The sequence below is a fragment of the Rattus norvegicus genome, chromosome 5 (assembly GCF_021556685.1).
Source record: "Rattus norvegicus strain SHRSP/BbbUtx chromosome 5, alternate assembly SHRSP_T2T, whole genome shotgun sequence".
Taxonomy (NCBI): Eukaryota; Metazoa; Chordata; class Mammalia; order Rodentia; family Muridae; genus Rattus; species Rattus norvegicus.
The window spans coordinates 120,942,674-120,964,528 of record NC_141538.1 but is presented as its reverse complement, the minus strand read 5'-3'; the positions used below and the strand labels follow the sequence as shown (position 1 = coordinate 120,964,528).

Below are 21,855 nucleotides of genomic sequence, written 5' to 3'. Positions count from 1 at the left end.
AGGTTCAATGCAATTCCCATTAAAATTCCAACACATTTTTGCAGACCTTGAAAGAGCAAATCTCAACTTCATATGGCAAAACAAAAAGCCCAGGATAGCTAAAACAATTGTGAATACTAAAAGAACTTCTTGAAGAACCACTACCCCTGATCTCAAGCTATACTACAGAGCAACAGTAATAAAAACTGTATGGTTTTGGTATAGAAACAGACAGGTTGATCAAATGGAGTCAAGTTGAAGGCCCAGAAATAAACCCACATACCTATGGGCACTTGATTTTTGACAAAGAAGCCAAAACCTTTCAATGGAAACAGCAAAGCATCTTCAACAAATGGTGCTGGTCTCACTGGATCTCTGTGTGTAGAAGAATGCAACTAGATCCATATCACTCTGCACAAAATTCAAGTCCAAGTGGATCAAGGACATCAACATAAAAATCACTGCACTAAATCTAATAAAAGAGAAGTGGAAAATAGCCTTGGACTCATTAGTACAGGAGACAATTTCCTGAACAAAATTCATTCAATGGCTCAGGTGCTAAGATCAACAATTGACTTCTTGAAACTGAAAAGTTTCTGTAAGGAAAAGGACATTGTCAATGGGACAAATTGGCAACCTACAGATTGGGAACAGATCTTCACTAACCATATATCTGACAGAGGGCTGATATCCAAAATATATAAAAGAACTCAAGAAGTTAGATGTCTGCAAACCAAATAACTCAATTTAACAAATGGGGTACATATCTAGACAGAGAATTCCTAACCGAAGAATCTGGAATGGCTGAGAAGCACTTAAAGAAATGTTCAAAGTCTTTAGTCATCAGGGAAATACAAATCAAAACGACCCTGAGATGCCATCTTAGACCCATCAGAATGGTCAAACTGAAGCAAAAGCACATGCTGACAAGGATGCAGAGAAAGGGGAATATGCCACCGTGGCTGGTGGGAGTACAAACTTGTACAGCCAATTGGGAAATCAACCTGGCAGTTTCTCAGAAAATCTGGAATAGTTCTACCTGAAGACCCAGCTATACTCCTCCTAGGAATATACCCAAAAAATATTCCATCATACCACAAGAAGGTGTGCTCCACTATGTTCATGGCAGCCTTATTTGTAATAGCCAGAAATTGGAAACAACCCATATGTCCCTCAACCAAAGAATGGATACAGAAAGTATGATTCATTTACGCAATGGAATGCTATTCAGCTATTTAAAACAAGGATATCATGAATTTTGCAGGCAAACTAGAAAATATCATCCTGAGTGAGGTAACCCAGACCCCCAAAGACATGCATGGTACGTACTCACTGATAAGTAGATATTAGCCATAAAGTACAGGATATCCATGATACACTCCACAGACCCAAAGGAGCTAAACAAGAAGGAAGGCCCAAGGGAGGAAGCTTGAATCTTACTTAAAGGAGGTAATAAAAATATTCATAGGAGGCAGAGGGAAGGAGGGAAGGGGATGGGAGGGGAATGGGGGCCAAAAAAGGTGTGGGGAGAGACAGAGAGAGGGCCAGAGGGCCAGGAGAATGAACAGCAATCTGTAGCTGCTGGACGTGTACGTATGCATATGTGTTGGGGGCGGTGGTTGGGGTACTGTGTTGGATGTGCCAGAGACGTAGGATGGGGGAGGCTCCATCCTAGGGAGTGTGGGTGACATAAGCTGAGATGCTTGTCATCAGGGATATGAAATCTGAAGAGGCCACCTCCTATAGCCAGGCAGGACCCAGTGTATAAGGACACCAACCCACCCACAAAACTTTCGACCCCAAATTTGTCATGTCTAAAAAAAATGCATGGACAAAGATGGTGAAGAGACCGAAGGAATGGCCAACCAATAACTGGCCCAACTTGAGACCCATTCCATGGGCAAGCACCAATCCCTGACGCTATCAATGCTATTGTTATTCCGTAGGAGCCTAGCATAACTGTCCTCTGAGGGCCTCCACTTAACACCTGCCTGAAACAGATGCAGAGACCCACAGCCGAGCAGTGGGTGGAGCTTGGGGCCTCTTATGGAAGAATTGGGGGAAAGGATTGAAGGACCTGAAGGAGATAGGAGCTCCACAGAAGACCAACAGAGTCAATTAACTTGGACCTTTGGGGCTCTCAGAGTCTGAACCACCAACCAAAGAACATACCTGGGCTGGACCTAGGCCTCCCTGCACACATAAAGCCGATGTGCAGCTTGGTCTTCCTGTGGGTCCTGAACAACTAGAGCTGGAGCTGTCCCTAAAGCTGTCGCCTGTCTGTGGGATGTGTTCTTCCAGCTGGGCTGCCTTGCCTGGCCTCAGTGGGAGATCATGCACCTAAGCCTGCAGAGACTTGATGAGCCATGATGGGAGGATATGCAGCCCCTATCCCCCTCAGAGGAGAAGGGGATGGGGGATGGGGGACGGAGAGGGCCTCTGGAAGGAGGGTCCTGGGAGGGGGGCAGTGATTGGGATGTAAAATGAATAAATAAATTAATGGAAAAAAGAGAAAGAAAGGAAAAAATGAAGGAAGAAAGAAAGAAAGGAAGGAAGAAAGAAAGAAAGAAAGAAAGAAAGAAAGAAAGAAAGAAAGAAAGAAAGAAAGGAAGGAAGGAAGGAAGAAAGGAAGGAAGAAAGGAAGGAAGGAAGGAAGAAGAAAAGTAAGAAAAAAAGAGAAAAAACAGAGTTAGGTTCACTGAGTGTTGCTGCCTCCAGGGGGCAGCACTCACGAATGACTGCTCCAGGCTTGGAAGGTGCTGAAGGACTCAAAACTGAGTTCTACTTTTTGTCTTCCAAAGCTGTAAATATGTTTCTTTGATGAAAATATAAACCCAACATTTCAGTTAAAACTAACAACTTAGACGCTTTGCTGAAAAGTTCCTGGCCTACGTGAGATGCTCAAACACAAAAAGAGGCAAAGAAGCTATGTGGTATGTGGCCTCAGCAAGAAGATGCACACAGAGACCCGTTACAGTGCCTCTTCCCCACACCTCTGTGACAGATGTGTGCAAACGCTGTGGTCTCTGGGTCTCAGGGATGCTTCTAAAGCCTCTGTTCTGTGACAAATGAACAGTGCCACTGGACTAAATTTCTGTTTCCCTTGGTGTCTAGAAAATACATTATCCAGAGAAAAGAGAATTTCTACAACTACCCCCCGAACCAATCCATGCCTCTTCATATATAAAAATAGAAAATATATAAAATAAAATAGAAACTCACAATTCTCTGAGACTTTATCAGCTATCTGTCCAGAGAAAAACTTCTCAAAGTTACTCTATGTTAGAGCAATTTTAAAAAGTATCAGTGAACTAATTGGAAGCTTGAACTAAAAAATCAAATGCTTTCTGCATTTTCCTAACTATGAAGTAGACAGAATGTATTCGAAGAATATATACCAGGAGGAGGGGTTGGCAGGGAGCTCACTCACTCTATTTTAGACAGCGTACTTAGGTGAACTTGTGTGAAGAACTACGCCCAGTAGGGATTAATTTCAAAACCAAGTTGTCTTAGAGTTTCTATGATAAAAGAGCAAGTTGGGGAGGAAAACGTTTACTCAGCTTACACTTCCACATTGAAGTCCATCACTGAAGGAAGCCAGGGCAGGAACTCAAACGGCAGGATCCTGGAGGCAGGAGCTGATGCAGAGGCCATGGAGGGGTGCTGCTTGCTGGCTTGCTCCCTATGGCTTGCTCAGCCTGCTTTCTTATAGAACCCAGGACCACCAACCTACAGGGTGGAAACACCAACAATGGGTGGGGCCTCTCCCCAAGGATCACTAATTAAGAAAATGCCCTACAGCCAGATCTTATGGAGGCATTTTCTCAGTTGAGGTCCCCTCCTTTCAGATAACTCTGGTTTGTGTTGGCATAAGATGAGGCAGCACACAAGCTTGAGAAGTATATTATGTAAGAAAAGGATTATAATCCCCTTGACTTTCGTGATTCCCTTTATTCAGGTGTTAATTAAACTGCCGGTTATATATGCTAGTTTATCAACTCATCCGCCATCTTTTTATATTACAGTCTGTTCAGAATAGCATCTGAGATTTACGATGGTCCTCCTTTATCTAAAGCGACAGAGACAAGCGACAGAGTTTTCCTATTTTTATACTCAAACTTTTCCTTCAACCATGGGTTTTTAAAAATGATATAAACCTTATGTTTAAAATGTCAAGGCAAGCACAGTACTCGGAAGATGAACGTCCTTTTGATCATCTGAGCACTCAAGAGAGGGAACTTCACAAGGAAGGCTTGGGAAACAGCAAAGGTCACTGAGCCAATATGAAATCCTGTCATGACAAGCTAGAAGGCAGCAGGGATCAGTCTGGAAGGCCAACCACTGCTACACGTTGGCTCCTTCCAGACCTTTCTTTCTCCAAAATTTCATAACTAACAAGTATAATTTGGAAAGTTTGAATGGTTTCTTGTCCAATTTCTGCCTTAACCAGGAAACAAGGCTCTTTGCTAACAATCGAAAACGAACATTTAATGCTACTAAATCAACCCTGGTGGTTATAAAAGAACATGATTTTGATGGGGAGTTTAATACCTGGCCAAATGGTCTCATACATCCTTTTAAACAACTTGAGTTAGAGTTGTTTCTCATTCTTGGTTATTTAGGACTTGTGGGATGCTGTCTATCATTAAGGGTACAACTTCAACAGCATTTGGTTCTAGGGATGGTCAGCTACTGATAGATAGTTCATTGTCCAAACTAGAGCATTGCAAGTAAAAGGTTTTTCTTGGCACAATTCTTCCAGGATGTTACCAGGCAGCCTGGGAGTGTGTTAGCACTGTAGAAAAGGGAGATAGGTTACAAGGGCAGGAGCCTAGTAGGGCATGAAAAAGTCACTGTGTCACTAGCAAACAAGTTTGAGCTCAGAGCTTGGGTCACTTGGTATAGGCTGGACAAACACCGAAGTTATTCTGGGAATGTTTGGAGAATGAGCAACATTAGCATATCTATCTACATGTAACTAGGCAGGCAGGGCTTAGGATAAACTAATTCCAGACACTGACCATTGCGAAAAACATCTCCAATGTAGTCAAGAAATATTCTGGTACAAGGTAGGGCCAAAGCGGTAAATATTGGGCGTGAGTGGCTTCTGTCTAAGGGCCTAGGGCAGGCTGACTGACTGTGAGCAACAGGATCACAGTTTTCTGGAGCAACACGGAAGAGACCTTTCTTTTGCAGGACATCTCTTCAAATGTCTGAAAAGTGCTTTTACCACCTTTGATTTTGCATTAGCTAAGCAGAGTTTTAGCCATAGGCAATGTACCTGTGGAGCACACAGGTAAAAAGGAGGGCCCTCCACCAGGAGAGGGTAAAGTTCTGAACATACGTTTTGGTAGAAGCACGTGCCCTCCTGCTAGTTTATATTAAGTAAATAGTTCCCGCAGGAGCCCTTCATTGAGTTGAATTTGGCTATCCATTTTACACATGCACAGTCTTATGATGAGTTGACCCTAAACAAGTGATTGCATTTACTCCATTAAACTTGGAAGCAGGGTAGACTGGGAAGGCCTGTGTGGATTCCCTGGTGCTAATGTGGTCTTCAACTAGTTAATCGGTCCTTGGATTCCTCCCCAAGGATGAGGTGGTGAAGACAAGATGATTAAACTCCTTGCACACACTAAGTAAACTATGAAGTAAAATCTGGATCTAAGTTTGTGGGGATGCTTGCCTTTTCATTCACTCATTCAGCTACTATGCTGGACACTGAGGACACAGTTCTAAGCTAAAGTCAGTGCCTCCAGAGACAGTAAAATGAGCTGCCTCATGTTTCTCACCTATTGACCCAGATTTGTATTGTCAAAAAATATGACAACAATTCTTCCTATGGTTTTCCTGTATCTCCTTAGTAATATTTTAAATGTTTAAGATAAAAGGGAGGATTTTTACAATCTTTACGGGACCATTTTATAAGTGTTAACAAGCAGTTCCCACTGGATGTAGTTTTCACACAAGACCACATAGATGGTCTTCTGTCTAACAGAGCTGAGCAGGCTTCCTGCTACTTCCTCCTCCTGGTGTATAGACAGGCAAATCAGCACACTCTTCCCCTACCAACCTCAGAAAGTTATTCCTTTCATGCGATCCTAGACTTTATTCCAAGAACAGCCAAGACAGCAAGTCAGCTGATGTGTACCAACTGGGTTTGATTTCTACACATTTCACTAACATGTGCATATAAAATAGTGACAACTAACGAAAACCTATTTGTCTTGTTGCTTGTTTGCCAGACATTGGGTGATTTGACTGGCTTTTCTGAATGGTGTATTGGTAGCTGGACAACTGTAAGGATGCTGTCTACCCATGAAGAACAAAGGAGACTGACTTTAGAGTCAGGGTGATCCCCAGTCTCCATTGTCAGCCTGATGAGACCTAGGTGAGCCTCTGGACATGTTTGTGAGGGATTCTCCTGATTAAGTTAACCGAGGTGGAGAGACTCACTCTCTATGGTTAGCACTATTGCTGAGGCTTTCCTCCTCCAGCATAAACTAAAGAAAGAGAGCTGAGCACCAACATTCATTGTTCTCTGCCCCTTGACTGGCTGGTGATAACCTCATCTCTGAGTCAATGTAAACCCTTCCTTAAGTTGCTTTTGTAAGAGTACTTTGTCACAGCCACAGAACAATAAATGATACATAAATTTGGTACTGCTAAGTGGAACCTTTGCTGTGAGGATCCTGACCTATTGTTCATGGCCTTTGGAACTGGTTTGAGGGAGAAACATGACAGTTTGGAGCTTTGGGCCAGAAAAGCTCTTTGATGCAGCAAACAGAGTTTAAATGAGCTATTCTGATGGAAATTTGAAAAACAAGAATGACCAGAGACACATGGACAGTGCGGAATCAGCCCTTGAGGTATCAGAAGGGAACAAGGACTCCATCAGGAACTGGGATGAGTTATTCCTCTGATATTTTGGCCTAGAATATGGATTCATTCTTCTGTGTCCTGAGAACTTGACTGAAGTTGAATTTAAAGTTAATGGACTAAATTGTTTGACAGGGGAAAATTTTAAGACAGGAGAGCATTTAAGTAGGTGCTGAGAAAACAACTGTCATTGTTGGGCATCACTGGAAGGAGCTTGTATTTCACTGGGACAGTGGGGGAGATGCCCCAAGCATAAAACCTCACTCATCAGAGGCTGAGCCTTGTGACGATCCAAATTCATTTGAAGGAAGAAGGCCTAAACCAAAGGGTTCCCTGATTTATGTGACACTAGTTTAAGAGATGAAAGATTGAGGGAATCACAAAGTCCTGATCCACAGTTTCAGTGTATAAGGCAAGGCAGTGTGGCAGGGTTGGAGACCCTGTAAACACACCCTGAAGTGGGCATTAACTGTGGAACCTAAGCTACAAGGGAGATGTCAGGATGTTGGGGATCTTAGGACCATGGAATGTCTACAAAGGTGAGCTACAGATATAGAATGGAGCTGGTATGAGAGTTTTTATATATATGCTACAGGAATCAGGGTGAGAGGAGTCATAAAGCTCAGGTCTGGCTTCTGAAGCCCAGGTGATACAATCACAAACTCCAGATACTAGACATGGAGCTGCAGGATTTGGCTTTATTCTACCTGATTTATGTATTGCTTTGATCTGTTCAATCCTCCTTATGCCCCCTATTCTTCCCTTTTGGAGTATGGATAGTTATTCTGTACCATTGTGTTTTAGAAGTATTGAACTTGTTTTTATTTTATAGGCGTTAACAGCTGAGTGGTTTTCTCGAGTCTCAGACGAAGTGAGAACTTCGGACTTTTTAATTGGTGGGCGTGTTAGTGGCCATGGGAACTTTCGAAATTGGATCGTATTTTGCTTTGTGAGATGAACATGTGAGGTTAGGGACAAGCGGTGGAAGGTATTGGTTTAAAGCGTTGTAATTGGCATTATATTAACAAAGGGCAGAGCTGCAATGGTTAATCTTGTTGTCAAGTTGAGATTGAGAATCACCTAGAAGATGGACCGCTGGGCATACCCATGAGATAGTCTCTCGATTAGGGTAATGGATGGGGACAAAACCACCCACTGTGGGTGGCACCATTCTCTGGGGGTGGGTCCTAGACTGCATACAAGGGAGAAAGCAAGTGTTCGTTGCTCTCTGCTTCTTGACTGTGCAAACAATGTGACCAGCTGTCTAATGCTTCTGTTCCCATGACATCCTCAACACAAAAGGATTGTAACCTTCTGCTATAATCTAGGACAAGCCCTTCCTTCCTTAAATTGTATTTGTGAGATTATTTTATCACAGAAATGGGGAAAGTAAGACAGTCAGTGTTCTTTTTTGTTGTCGTTTGTTTTTATTTGAATCAAGATCTTGCTGCATAGCCGAGACTAGCCTTGAACTCAGTATCTTTCGGTCTTTGTTTCCCAAGTACTGGAATGGCAAATATGTACCACTATACTTAGCCTTGATTTCAAGTTTATCCCACAGCAGGGTAATCTACTGTATAGAGTCATTTATTGTAGGGAATTCTTTAAACCCTCAATAGCATATGGAAATAACCTCACCATAGAGAGTGTTTCTTTGTGATGAGGGTATACTAGGTTTCAGTAAAGGTTACGTGCTTTATACTCTTCATTCATGTCATAGATGTTTACTGAGAGCGGGTGCTGTTCTAGAGAATGTGTCAGGATGGTACAGAATACTGCTAGGTCTGGAGTGAATATTAAGAGTGAAGCTATGCTATTCCTCTGTGCATGAATCAACTTCAAAAGTGCCAGCCAAAGCTGGAAGGACTTTGAAAAAGACAAGAATGCATATCTGTGCAGATATTGGAGGAGACTTACAATTAATACTATTTAATTTGAACTTGGCCGTGGTGGTAGAAGCTTCTGAATGGACTGGGAAATGTGGAGTCTTAGAAGGAACATGAGGGTGGAACCGAAAAGAACATGAAAAGAAAAAGTATTCAGAGTGATCAAAGTCTGCTGGTTGGAGAGGCGATTGCGCTAGTTTGCAAGGTTGCTGCATGATTCTAGGAGGGGCAAGAGAGACAAGAAAGAATTATATCTCACTGCTTGCTTGTGGGAAAGCCCTCTGGGTTCTGCTGACTGGAGCACAACCCAGGCACACGAAGGTGGAAGGAGCAGGTACAAAGAGTGGAGGATGCTGGCAGGGATGCAAGGATATCAGTAACTAAGTAGAAGACTGGATGGTTTCCACTGTCTTTCCCACAGGACTATTAGAAAGACTATCTGGGAAAGAAATGCCCAGGAAGAAAATGCTGAATATTTTGTTAAACAAGAGGAAAGGAGGCCAAGGTCAGCAACATCTGGGGTACTACAAGTAGAGTCTGGGAAACATTCATTACAGATGTGAGAATTCAAGTTAGATGCTGTGAGATAATGGGTAGACAACGCTTAATTGACAGCATCCGTCTCTACCACTTATATAACCATAATATGTAAATACACTGAGTTTAAGATCGTTGGTGATTTTGTAAAAAAGGAACACGTTGTGTACACAAGATGGCTCCACAGGTATCTTCTGTATCTTTTGATAGAGAAGGATGGAGAGTGAGTGAGGACCACACATGGGGTGAACATTTGGTACCTACATTCACACACTTACACTGTTAAACATACACACAGACACACACTGACACACACACACACACACACACACACACACACACGAGAGCTGAATTACAGCAGAAGGAAAGCTGACTCCTTCAAATGTTCCTCTGATCTCTACACACCCACTGTGCCTGCCCACTCACGCAAGCCACACACTAAAAACAAATAAAATTAAAAAAATTGAAAGGATCACACTGATAGGTTTGATAAATAGCTATAGGGGAGACAATGTGATGTCACTTCGTTACTGAAAATGTATACAGAAGATATGAAAGTAGCCATTACAGGCCACTTCGTTGCTCAGTCATTTCCTTGCTTTAAATGTTTCATGTGTAGATGCTAATTGCTGAGGAAAAGTACGGAAGCAGTTCTTACTTGGTGGTTCTGACTGCAAAAGTTCCCGGATTACTGTTCTGTACAAAGACTCATCTTTAACCAGCAGCTCGGCTGCTTCCAAGTTCAATGGATTTTTTACCATAGGGTAAGAAAGCAACATCTAAAAGAAAACACAACAAACAAGTTTAAAATTTTCTTGGAATAATAATACCAACCCATGCATATAAACTCAACAAACATAGTAAGTGCCTACTATGTACAGCCCTGGAGATGGGTATAGCGATGATATAAAACACAGAAGAGCCGGGTGGTGGTGGTGGCACACGCCTTTATTCCTAGCACTTGGGAGGCAGAGGCAGGTGGAGCTCCTGACTTCCAGGACAGCCAGGGTTACACAGAGAAACTCTGTCTTGAAAAAACAAACAAACAAACACACGAACAAAAGAAACAACAAATATCCTCAGGAAAATCACTCTATCTTGACTTTTTGCTGCGTATTCATGAAACACTGGGATCAAAGCCAAAGTATTTTTTACTATAACATTTATTCCTATCACATAAATTTAAAGTGGATTTTATGTAAACATTGTTCTTGAGAACTGTAAAAAACTCCCATTACATACTAACAAGAGACCACATTAGATCATGGCTAAACACACATGTACCAGGGCTTACACATATGTCTATACCCTTTCTAAGTCAGTAGTTGATTGATTTACCATCAGTAGTAATTTTCTATGATTGATGTTACTATCACAAATTATCATCTTATAAGATTCAATCTTATAATCTCTGTATATTTAGGTGGAAAATCCAGGATGAAGGACTAGTTTCCAGATTTAAAAGGTCAGAAGCAGAGCATCTGCAGGCTGGGATCCTGTGAGAAGATTCTGGATGAGGTTGGCGGAATTTATTTCCTTGTAGCTGTAGGATTCAGAACTCAGTATTGTTCACACTGTTAGCTGTGTGCTACCATCTGCCCCTACAGAAGTATCTTCAGTCCTTGCCTTTGACGTTTAGTGCCTTGGGGCCAGCCATGGTATGAGAGGACCTCCTTGAGCTTGAAATCTGACTTCTTTGGTCACTTCCTTTCTTCTGGTTTTACTTTTCTGCCTTCTAATACTAAGAAACCATGAACAGTTTGCACAGTATAAAATGACCTTCTTCTCTTAAGGCTATCTGGCTGATAACCACAAAACTCTATGTATTCCATTCACAGCAGTACATAGGTTAGTGTCTTAGGGAAACCCCTTTAAAATTCAGCATATCACATAATCCATGAACCTGGGCCAAACGGAAGGCCAGTGGTGACCAAAATTGCTCTGCTAGACCATGATTTGTTTATTGATAACCTCCAATTTTTTTTTTGCTTCACCCTAATCTGCAAATATATATTTCATAATTTAATATTTTGAATGTTATAATGTGCAGGCTAATAAAACATGGTTAAAAGAACGTCTTCACTCATTACTGCTTTTACCAGTTTGGTTTTGTTGGTCAAGTTGACCCAAAGTGGAGTCATCTGGGAAGAGGGAACCTTGGTGAGGAACCGCTTCCATCAGCTTCTCCTGTGGGCAAGCCGGTGGTACGTTTTCTTTCTTTTTCTTTTTTTAGTGGATTTTTTAAATTTACATTTCAAATGTTTTTAAAATGTGTAGCCCAGGCTGCCTCGAACTTGTGATCCTCCTGCCTCTGCCTCCTTCAGCAAATCCTACCAGTGTGCGCCACCACAACTGGCACATTTTCTTGATTAATGACTAATGTGGGAGGTCCAGGCCACGGTGGGTAGTGTCATCTCAGGGTAGGTGCTTCTGGGCTGTATCAAGATGAGCAAGCCATGAGGAACAGGCACTCTTCCATGGCCTCTGCTTCAGTCCCCGACTCCAGGTTCCTGCCTTGAGTTCCTGCCTTGGCTTTCCTCAGGGATGGACTGCGATCAGAAAATGTACGTCAAATAACCCTTTCATCTCTGTGTTAATTTCGGTTAATGTTTATCACAGCAACAGAGCAACAGACAAGGGCACTGCTACAATACTGAAATGTAGACACAGGGCAAAACGAACAATCGCGGCTAAACGGTTGTGAAAACAGTCAGGTGGCAAGCAAGGAAGGTTCAGTGGGTAAGGGTGCTTGCCGCCAAGCCCTGCTACCCAAGTTCCACCCCTAGCACCCACATTGTGGAAGGAGCACTGACTCCCACAGGTTGTCCTCTGGCCTCCACGTGCATTTCATGGCCTGTCACCCCTAAATAAAGAGACAAATGTAAGAAAGTTAAAAGAGAAAATTACGAAGATGTCATGTGTGGTGGCATACACACACACTCTTTAGGAGATGGAACCAGGCGATAGTGAACTGGAGGCCATAGTGAGACCCCCTACCTCAAAACAAACAAACAAACAAACAAAAAATAGGGCAGCAGAGATGGCTCATGGGTAAAGGTGCTTGCTGTCAAGCTACTTGAGTTTGATCCCCAGGCCCACATAGTGAAAGAAACTTCTCCAGCAAGTAGTCTTTTGACCTCCACATGCACACTGTAGCACATTCACACAGTAAACAATAAACACACACACAGAAAACCACAAGCACAAACAAAAAAATATGGAATTCATAGCAGTCTTTCACTAAACAAAGTAATCATTTGATATCCAATATTTCAAAACCAGCAAGAATTCTGTTACTACTGGAGTTTTCTCTTTGGGAAGCACATTCAAGCTACATTTCCAGGATCATAATAATTGCCTAAGTAAGGATTCAGTGCGGATCCCACCATACCTTTCCAAGGGGGTAGAAAGCAGAAGAAACTTCTTCTCAGGAGCAAGCTCTTGGTCTCAGGCTGCGGGGAGAATCTTAGTCATCGGGGCAGGCCTGGCCAATGTTATTTCGTATTTTCTCATTAACTGGTGTGTGAGGGGCTAACAGAAGATGGAGGTCTATGCTTCTAAGGATGTGGGCCCCAAGGTGGTTATAACATCTGAGAACCAGACATTGGCCTGACGGAGAGGGTACATTTGGTTTCATTGTTCATCGGGTTTGATGTGATCATACAGGAGAGAGCGGCTAGCACTGTGTGGACCACAGAAGAAAGTTGAATATGCTACGGTGTAGCCAATGGCTCACCTATGAGGCAGGGGAAGTCAGACAATTATGAAACACTCATGAGGAGCCATGTTCAGTGTTAGAAGCCAAAATAAAGCCTGACTGTTTCTCCGCAATTGAAAACATCTTGATGCTTCTCCCCTTTTTCATAAAATGTGCATTCTTTGATTGCGAAGGGCTTTAACTATCAATTTCAAAATAAGTCTGCAGGCAAAGGTCCACTCTCTAGGTCCTGATGGAGAAAGTTTGATTGACACAACTCGCTCCCATCCTTTGAGCATTTAAATATGCTCTGTATGTGTTAACCCTTATGTGATGGGCAAGTGGGAGAAGTAAATATGTTAGAGTGTTAAGTTAGGCATGGTGGTGCCCACAGGAGGGGGGAAGCAGCAGGATCAGGAGTTCAAAGCCAGCCTGGGAGTACATAATGAGGCCTCATATTAAAGAGAATCACATGTATACATACATACACACATGTACACACGCCTTTATGATAACTGTATTCTTACCTGTAGATCAAATAAGATCCTGAGTATTGTATAACTAGTGTCCCACATGTCTGGCTTGTCCAAAATGCCTAGACTGGGTTGACCGGTATACGGGTGTACTGTATTAAAATGACATATTAATATTATTATTCAAAACACATCAAGAGAATTAGCGCTTCTACTCTCCTTTCTTTTTTCCTATATCTTACAATGATAAACACTGGATGATATTCAGGATCTACCAGCATTTATGCTTAGCTTATAGGCTCCTGTGTAATAATTTCATACTATAAATTTCAACTTTAGGGTGTTTTGTGAGACTTATATGTATGTGTGTGATTCAATTGTACATGTGTGTGCACGCATATGGGTATGCATGCCTGCGAATGCCCAGAAACCAGAAGAGGAGTCCAGGTATCCTGTCTAACCTGTCTTCATCTTACTTCTGTGAGGAAGGGTCTCTCATTGAGCCTGGTGGTTGGCTGGTGGTTGGCAGACCTCAGCAATCCTCTTGCTGGGAGCCCCCTCAGTGCTGGTGTAATACGCGTGTGTAACTATGGTATAATACGCATGTGTAACTGTGACTGGAACTTTACACTGGTACTCAGAGCCAAAGTCAGGTCCTGATGCTTGCATGGGCTGTTTACCTAGCTTCAAAAACCACATTTTCATTATAAAAATAACACTTGGGAGGAAAAAAGTATACAGGAAAATACAAAGTAAAATATGGATGTTCCCAACCTCATAATTCTACTCGAGTCCATCTGTATAAATGCTCATAAGTGCTCTTGCGCTTACCCCATAAAGTGATATTTTTACACTTTGTTTTCAAGGTGTTTTTTTCATTTAAAATAAATTTATAACATATTTCTAGATGTATTTATCAAAGTTTACTTACATTCATTTATTGGTGTGTGTATGCATGTGCAATGCATGGTCAGAGGTCAGAGGTCAGAAGATAACTTGTGGGAGTTGGATTTCTCCTCCCACCATGTGGGTTTTGGGGACTGTCAGGCTGGTCAGCAACACTGACCCTTCAGATATGCTTACTAAAAAGAGATTTATGTACCTACTATGTGCAAAGCAATGATGATTCTAGGGACACTACAGTGACCAAGAAGATCCAGCTTTCATAGGTCTCACTTTTTCTTTGTAGGGGAAAGACGAAGTATGAAGGAAGTTTCACTTAATATTTTCCTATGTAAAAAAATTCCTACATTAATAGACGGTGTGGTTACACTGTGCTCCCTGTATACATAGGTTCAGAACCCATGGGTTCAACTGAGGATTAAAAATATTTAAAAAATACATTCATACTGACTCGTACAGGCATTTTCTTGTCATTATCTTTGAAACAATATGGCATGTTAATCATAGCATTTTCATTGTTCCATAATTCAGAGATGATTTGAAGTACATAGGAGAGGCTGCAACAAGGCTATGGGTTAAGTGTACTGGGAACAAGCATCCTTCAATAAAACAGACTCTTGTGCTACTATGTATGGACTATGAATAATCTATAAACCTGGAATGTTAGCCTAGAGGGATATATGTGTTATATCTGATTAGATATTGTCAAATCATTTCCCTAACAGGTCACCCTGATGTCAAGTCTGCCTGAGTCTACTAAAATTGAGTTTTAATGTCTTTTAACATTTTATAAACAAACGTGACAAATCACAATATTTTGTGTTTTAATTTTCATGTTTTCTTCATAATGAGATTGTTTTGTTGTAGATTCCATGCCATTTTCTGCTAGTTCACAAGAGGTTTTTTAAATGTGGTATAGCTAGTATGTCCTGTGTACCATACCTGTTCCCCAAGTTTGTAGAATGCAGTGCTATTTTTTTAGTTTGCTTATAATGGGTGTAGCTACAGAGTTTTTTTAAGTTTATATCATTTAAACGTCGTGGTTTTCAGTAGTTTCATGGAAAGATGTCCATGCAAACCCACAAACAGCTACAATTACATTGTTGCCTTCCTTAGAATCCAATTAAAAACAACACAATGCTTCAGGAGATTGTTTCACGTATAGATAATTCAGCACAACAAGCTACCACATTTTCACTCTCAAAGGTTAAGTGGGCTGGTGTATCGTTTTTATAATGTGAACAATTACATTCAACTAAAATAATAAATGATGCATGGCTAAATGCATTTTTCAGCTGTTTAAAGTGATCATTTACAGAATGCACACAAATGCAGGAGAGGGGCCAGGGAGCTGGGCTCCTCAGTGAAGAGCATTGCAGCGTGTAGTTCCCAGCAATCACACAGAGCGTCTCATAACTACATGCAACTCTGGCGCCAGGGGATCCAAAAACCCTCTTCTAGTTTCCATAGGCACCACACTGGTGTGCACAACCACCCCTCTTCACATACATACTTAATTGAAAACAAAAACGTTGAAATGCAGGCAAAAGACCAGACCATTTAAAGTAAAGCTGGATTCAAAACTACATCTCAACTATGTAGGGAAATGTGTGCACAGAAAAATGAGAATGGATTAAGTAAAATATTGAAAATGGATTTAGTAACTATTAGGATTCAAAGAGAGTGTCAGTTTTTCTGCCTTTTAAAGTTTCCCCCAATGAGTATTCTTACTTTAATTATAAGTTGCCAATAGGGAAAGAACATGGTTGTTAAACACACACGCACACACACACACACACACACACACACACACACACACGCACGCACGCACAGGATTGCATAGACAAAGTCAAAAAAGGCAAAATAAGGAGACTCTCAGTCCTTACCATTTGGATGAAAAGGAATTGTTACAAATTTCACAACTGGAGGAACAAGGTTGTAGTCTTGTGAAAAATCTATTGTCAGGTGGAAAACAAGCCCTGTAATACAGAAGTGAAGGGTGCTATTGAACATGGGAGTTCTTTCTATGATTAAACCCAGTCATAATTTATTTTTCTTAAATGTCATTTTCTTCATTAAATTTATTTTTACTTTATGTTTATTTCTCTCTATGGCACATGTACTTGTGCGTGTGTGTGTGCGTGCATGTGTGTGTTTGTGTGTGTGTGTGTGTGTGTGTGTGTGTGTGTGTGTGTGTGTGTAGGGAACTAACTTGCTAGAGTTAGCTCTCACTTCCTACTACACAGGGTCCAGAGATGGCCCTCGTGTCATCAGGCCTGGCAGCAAGTGTTTTTGCTGAGCTGTCTCACCAGATGTTTCCCCGTGGTTTTCTTAAATTCCTACACGGTGCATAGATCCATGTGTGTTGTGGACTAGACCCTTTACCATCCAACCAGATTGAGTTTCAGTCTCCTCACAGCTCTGTCCATTCACTACCTCTGTCTCCTTCACACTGCCTCCTCCCATACTGGCTGACCCCACCTTTCCCAGAATCTGCCTGGAGCATGGGTGTTGTTCTCCTTTTGAACTTGGCAAATGCTCTCATATCCGCTCGGAAGTTGCTTCTTAGAAAGCCTTCCTGACTTCTGCGCGTGGGACTGCTGATCTTTCTCTTGCCTCTGGGATTCTCTCCAAAATCCATAGCAGTATCCATATTGTTGTCATTGTTGCTTTATGTGCTTGTCTCACCCGTCACTCAAAGAATCTCTTTCAAATAAATAGCTAAAATAACTCATGACTATTAAAATTTATAGTGGGCCATTTCCTTGAGGATTTGACTTCTGGAAGTATAGGGGGAAATCATAATGGGGAAACCAAGAAATCACCGTGGAAAGCTGAAGTAACAGAAATTTTGATTGGTGTTCTCTGATCTCCTGGAGATTGTTGGCAGACATTCTTGATAAATGTATTTATTGTGTTTGCTTCTTAAAAATACACTAACATTAGGGATGGGAGTGAGGCCCTGGACTTGATCCCTACTCTCTGTCTCTATCTCTTTCCTTCTCCCCTCTATCCTTCCCCCTATCTTCCTCTCTCCTCCCTCTCTCTTGCTCTCTGTATAAGACAGATAGATTTTAAAAACACGAACCTTCGCAAACTGAATACTTAAGTCCTTCAATCTCAGCTTTCCAACTCATCAGGTCACTACTTACAGGATAAGCATTAATGCCCTGTCATATAAATAAATAAAAATAAATAAATACATAATAAATAAATAAATAAATAAATAAATAAATAAATAAATAAATAAGCAGACTGAATATTTATCACAGTTTTGAAAATCAGATACTGGGTTACACTGAGTTTCAAAATTTGACTGTTTTATTAATAGTTCATTTCTTGAAATAGGGAGGTGCTGTATGCCTTAAGTTAGATGTCAGGAAACACATGAAATAATAGTAAGTTAAAAGCAAACCCCTAAGAGTAGAAATCACTGGTGGGGTGGGAAGGAAGGCTGGGCTATGCGTATGCAGTATGTGTGCAGGGGGTGGCCATTTATGATCCCAATTAGAAAAGAAAGGAATAGTTGGAAATTCAAAAAACATGTGTGTTTTCTGGAGGTTTCTTAAGTTGATTTGCTGTCACACGGAGGTCATGATGTAGGAACATTTTCCTTAAAACCTTCCGAACTCAACTCCATTACCTATGTTTATGAGTTGGATTTTTTTCTTTTTTTTTTTTTTTTGGTTCTTTTTTTCGGAGCTGGGGACCGAATCCAGGGCCTTGCACTTCCTAGGTAAGCGCTCTACCACTGAGCTAAATCCCCAGCCCCTGGATTTTTTTCTTGTGCTACGAAAGGGAATATAAAACCAACTTTTTCTAGTTCTAACTCTGGCATGGATTTTGCTCAGTTTGGGTAATGGATAAGTGCAGAAATATATGCTCAATAGTGAAAGGGTAAAGTCCAGCCTGAAGCTCTGTAGGGCCTGTCCCAAACACCATTCTACCTGTGTGGACGTTCATTGTATTTACTTTCGGTCTGGTTGATTCTGATGTGTGATGTTAAAAAAATGTTTTAAAAATTCATTTCATATTAAACTTAATAAAACTTATTTAAGAAAATAAAATTAAAATTTCAAGATTACTCTTGTACATAAAAACAAACTTTCCCTCCATTCAAGTGTTGTCTCTATGGAGAGACAAGAACGAGCTTCACAGAAAACCTTAAACAGCTATGCTGAGTGTACTTAATTCAGCAACTTCTTTCTGGGCCAGCATAGTGAATACCTATGCTAGGTAAGTGTCAAGGCGAGCACTGCACTTATCTGTATGCATTATCTGTTCTGATTCAACCCATCACTGAATTCTATTATGCCAGAGAACAAGAATGTCTAGACTGAACAGAAGTGTTATTGGACATGAGATCATGCATCTGCGATGTTTATAGAGCCTATCCTAAGCATCTCCGAGGAGGGACTTTTTTCTCTTTTAATGTGTTTCTAGTAAGGAGTGAAATAGAGCATGTGCTATGAACTACCACCAACAGAGCTCTTGTTAGCACCTCTGCACACCTCCTCTATTAATGGCTTTGTTCCTAAGTTTGCTTTTTTCTGTTCTTCTCCCTTTCGCCTCATTCTCTAGTTTTCATTTTCCAAATATTAGTCCACAGCACAAATGAATGCCAATAACATCACCAGTGACATTGGAACAGATGGTAGTTTTTTTTTTCTTCTGCATTAAAATTAGAAGCCAAAGACATAAGAAAAAAGGTACAGGAGAACATGCAGTAGAACTAGAACACAAAAATTAAAAACAAAGGATCAGAAGATGATGTAGTGTGCTGGGTGGTGGTGTCAGGAGGCAGAGGATCTCTGAGTTCAAGGTCAGCCTAATCTATAAAGGGAGTTCCAGGAGGGGCCAGGGCGGTTATTCAGAGAAACCATGTTTTGAAAAAACAAAACAAACAAGGAAGAGGGGAAGGAGAAGGAGGAAGAAGAAGAGGGAGAGGAAGATCCTGGAGACACATTTATACTGAATCTTTCTAAGCATAAAGTTTACTGGTCAGAAAACAAAACACAACTTAGTTTACAATAGTAATGATTACAACCTGAACCTGTCAGTCAACGCTTGACACACTCTGATACTCTAGCTAGAAATTGCCCTGCACAATGTATTTAAAATTGTGACCCATCATTATTTGAAAGAATAGTTGTTAAACTACAGTAGTTATTAGACTACAGTAGTTGAAAAGTTGGTGTAACTAAATCATGGTTTACAGAATAAACACAGACTAATGTGCTTCTTAAACAGCGTCACTGGATGAAACAGATCCCCCCTCCCCCCATGCAACTGTACTTACCTTGCTTCTGCTGTTTTGTAATTCCTTGAACTCTCTTTCTAGCAAGCTATAAGCTTTGGAATACCTAGCGAGCTTGCTATCTGTCTTGTAACTCATCACGTTTACTCAGGGCAGAGCTCTTGACTGAGGTCTCTGATTATCCTCTGACCCCTGGTTAACGGTTACTCACTCCCTGTCAAATGACTACTACGTTTAGGATTTAATAATGACTTTCTTTTCTACCTCTGACTCCTCCAGAAGGGAACTCCTGAAGGAAGACTGGGGTCCTTCCTATCTGTGTTGTCTCAGCTTCCACCCCAAGACAAACTAGGGGACCACTTGAGAGAAGCCGGTGTTGTTGACAGGCCAAAAGGAAAAGGCAAATCCCGAAGCAGCACTGCCAAGTTCTCTTTCTACCTGACAAGTGAAGGCTGTGTCAGTTCAGCTAGACAAAGCAAACCCGTTGCCAAGCAACAGTCCTCTAGAGGCGGTGCGAGGTGGTTGATTCTCATCTAATCAGCAACGGGACTGTAGGACCTCTTAGCCAATCAGTGAACAGTTTCAGTGGGGAAGGCCAAGGAAGTCAGCATTCAGGACGACATCCTCCACCCCTCAGTGCACCCAAAGGGCTAGCATAGAGAGTCTTCCCTGCGCTCCAGGACTTGGACTGTAATCACAGAAGCTTCTCACGCGTGCCTAACCACCATGAATCTTTCTCTTTGACTGTCAGGTAATAAAAATATGATGACTGGTACCCAAAGCCCACCATCCGGCTGCCCTTTTTTAGAACCCTTCCAAATTTCTGAAGTTGGAATTCCAATTTCTAAAGCTAAAATCGTTCTTGCTTCCCAACTAGGCTTCTACCCCAATTTATTCATCCTCTTTCCAGGCTGGATAGCTGAAAGCATCCCTGGCTCTCTTCCTCTTCAGAGTTTACACGCACTCACCAAACTTCACTCAAGCTAACAGCCTTGCCACTTGTCTAGACACAGACTATTCGCTCTTATAGGATCGCCTGTCATAGGTTTAAACTAGTATGGGAGCATGTGGTTCCTGCTCTAGGTACTGAACGGGTCCCAACTACCACTGAAGATCATTTTGCCTCCATCTTGAGCATTTTAAAGGTCGAGTAATTTCTTTGCTAGTGTTTTTCCCATCCTGCGTCACACCCGGGTTACGAAGCTACCATGCCGTTTTCCCATGTGTTACGGTCTGTCTGACTCCAGCCATCCCCTCCACCTAGATTTCCTTCCTAGTTTCTGATGACCAGTTCTTACATTTTCGTTGGAGGTGCTGTTACAGCCGAGCCACGGTCTACTAACTGGTCACGCAGGGCATCTAGCAGCTTTATAACTCACTTAGCTTCTGGCTTCTGGGAGATGTGCTTTAGTTATGAAGGCTTCTGATGGGAGAGAGGACTGGGGCTTTAGTGATGAGAGCCAGTAAGAAAAAGTATATGCATGTGTATATACACCTATGTTCGTGTGTGTGTGTGTGTGTGTGTGTGTGTGTGTGTGTGTGTGAGCCTGTGTGTTTAGCAGCTGATAAAGCTGTAGCTATTACCTACGTTTGCTACAATAATTAACATTGGCTCTTCATACACACAAATCACTTGAAATTGAAAACTTACTAGAAGAGGCCAATCTGAAGATAGTCCCATCTACATGACACTGCTATGTTTGTATTTAATAATAATAATTATTATTATTATTATTAAATATTATTATTTTATACGTTTCTGTGTGTAGGCATGTGCACTGTATTTGTGCAGTGCCCACATCCAGAAGGCGGCGTTGGATCTATCGGAGCTTAAGTTACATGCGAGCTGCGGCGTGTATATTGGGAATCGAACCCTGGTCTTTGGGAAGGGCAGCCAGTGTTTTTAACCACTGAGAAAGATCTCCAGCCCCCAAATGGTAGTGTTAATATACGTTTCACACGGATCATCGATGTCACGATTGTGCTGCATCTCGTAAGCTATGGTCTTCTCTGTTGTATGCGTCAGATTTATTGAGGTGGCTTTGTGTGGGGCTTTTCCTGAGTCGAGAGGTTTGATTTTGTTTCTGTCAACCTGACACAAGCTAGGATCATCTGAGAGAAGGGAACCTCATCTGAAAAAACAGCTGCCATCAGATTGCCTGTGGGTAAGACTGTAGGGCGTTTGCTTGATGAATGGCCAAGTAAGCTGCACTCCTCCATGACTTCTGCATCCATTCTTGCCTC

At 41.7% G+C, this 21,855-nt stretch overlaps 1 protein-coding gene across 5 annotated transcripts in view; it reads right to left on the bottom strand.

The window, feature by feature from the left end:
* Ube2u (ubiquitin conjugating enzyme E2 U) overlaps positions 1 to 20,097 on the bottom strand; it is a 67,543-nt gene extending 47,446 nt beyond the window's left edge. Inside the window, 5 exon segments of one of the 5 annotated variants that reach the window (NM_001431215.1) lie at positions 9,940 to 10,060; positions 13,506 to 13,603; positions 16,241 to 16,333; positions 17,443 to 17,524; positions 19,654 to 20,097. In NM_001431215.1, the coding sequence (NP_001418144.1) occupies positions 9,940 to 10,060; positions 13,506 to 13,603; positions 16,241 to 16,333; positions 17,443 to 17,524; positions 19,654 to 19,749 (490 nt within the window). In that variant the 5' untranslated portion in view covers positions 19,750 to 20,097. 5 annotated transcript variants of the gene reach the window in all.
* Between the last annotated feature and the right edge of the window lie 1,758 nt (positions 20,098 to 21,855).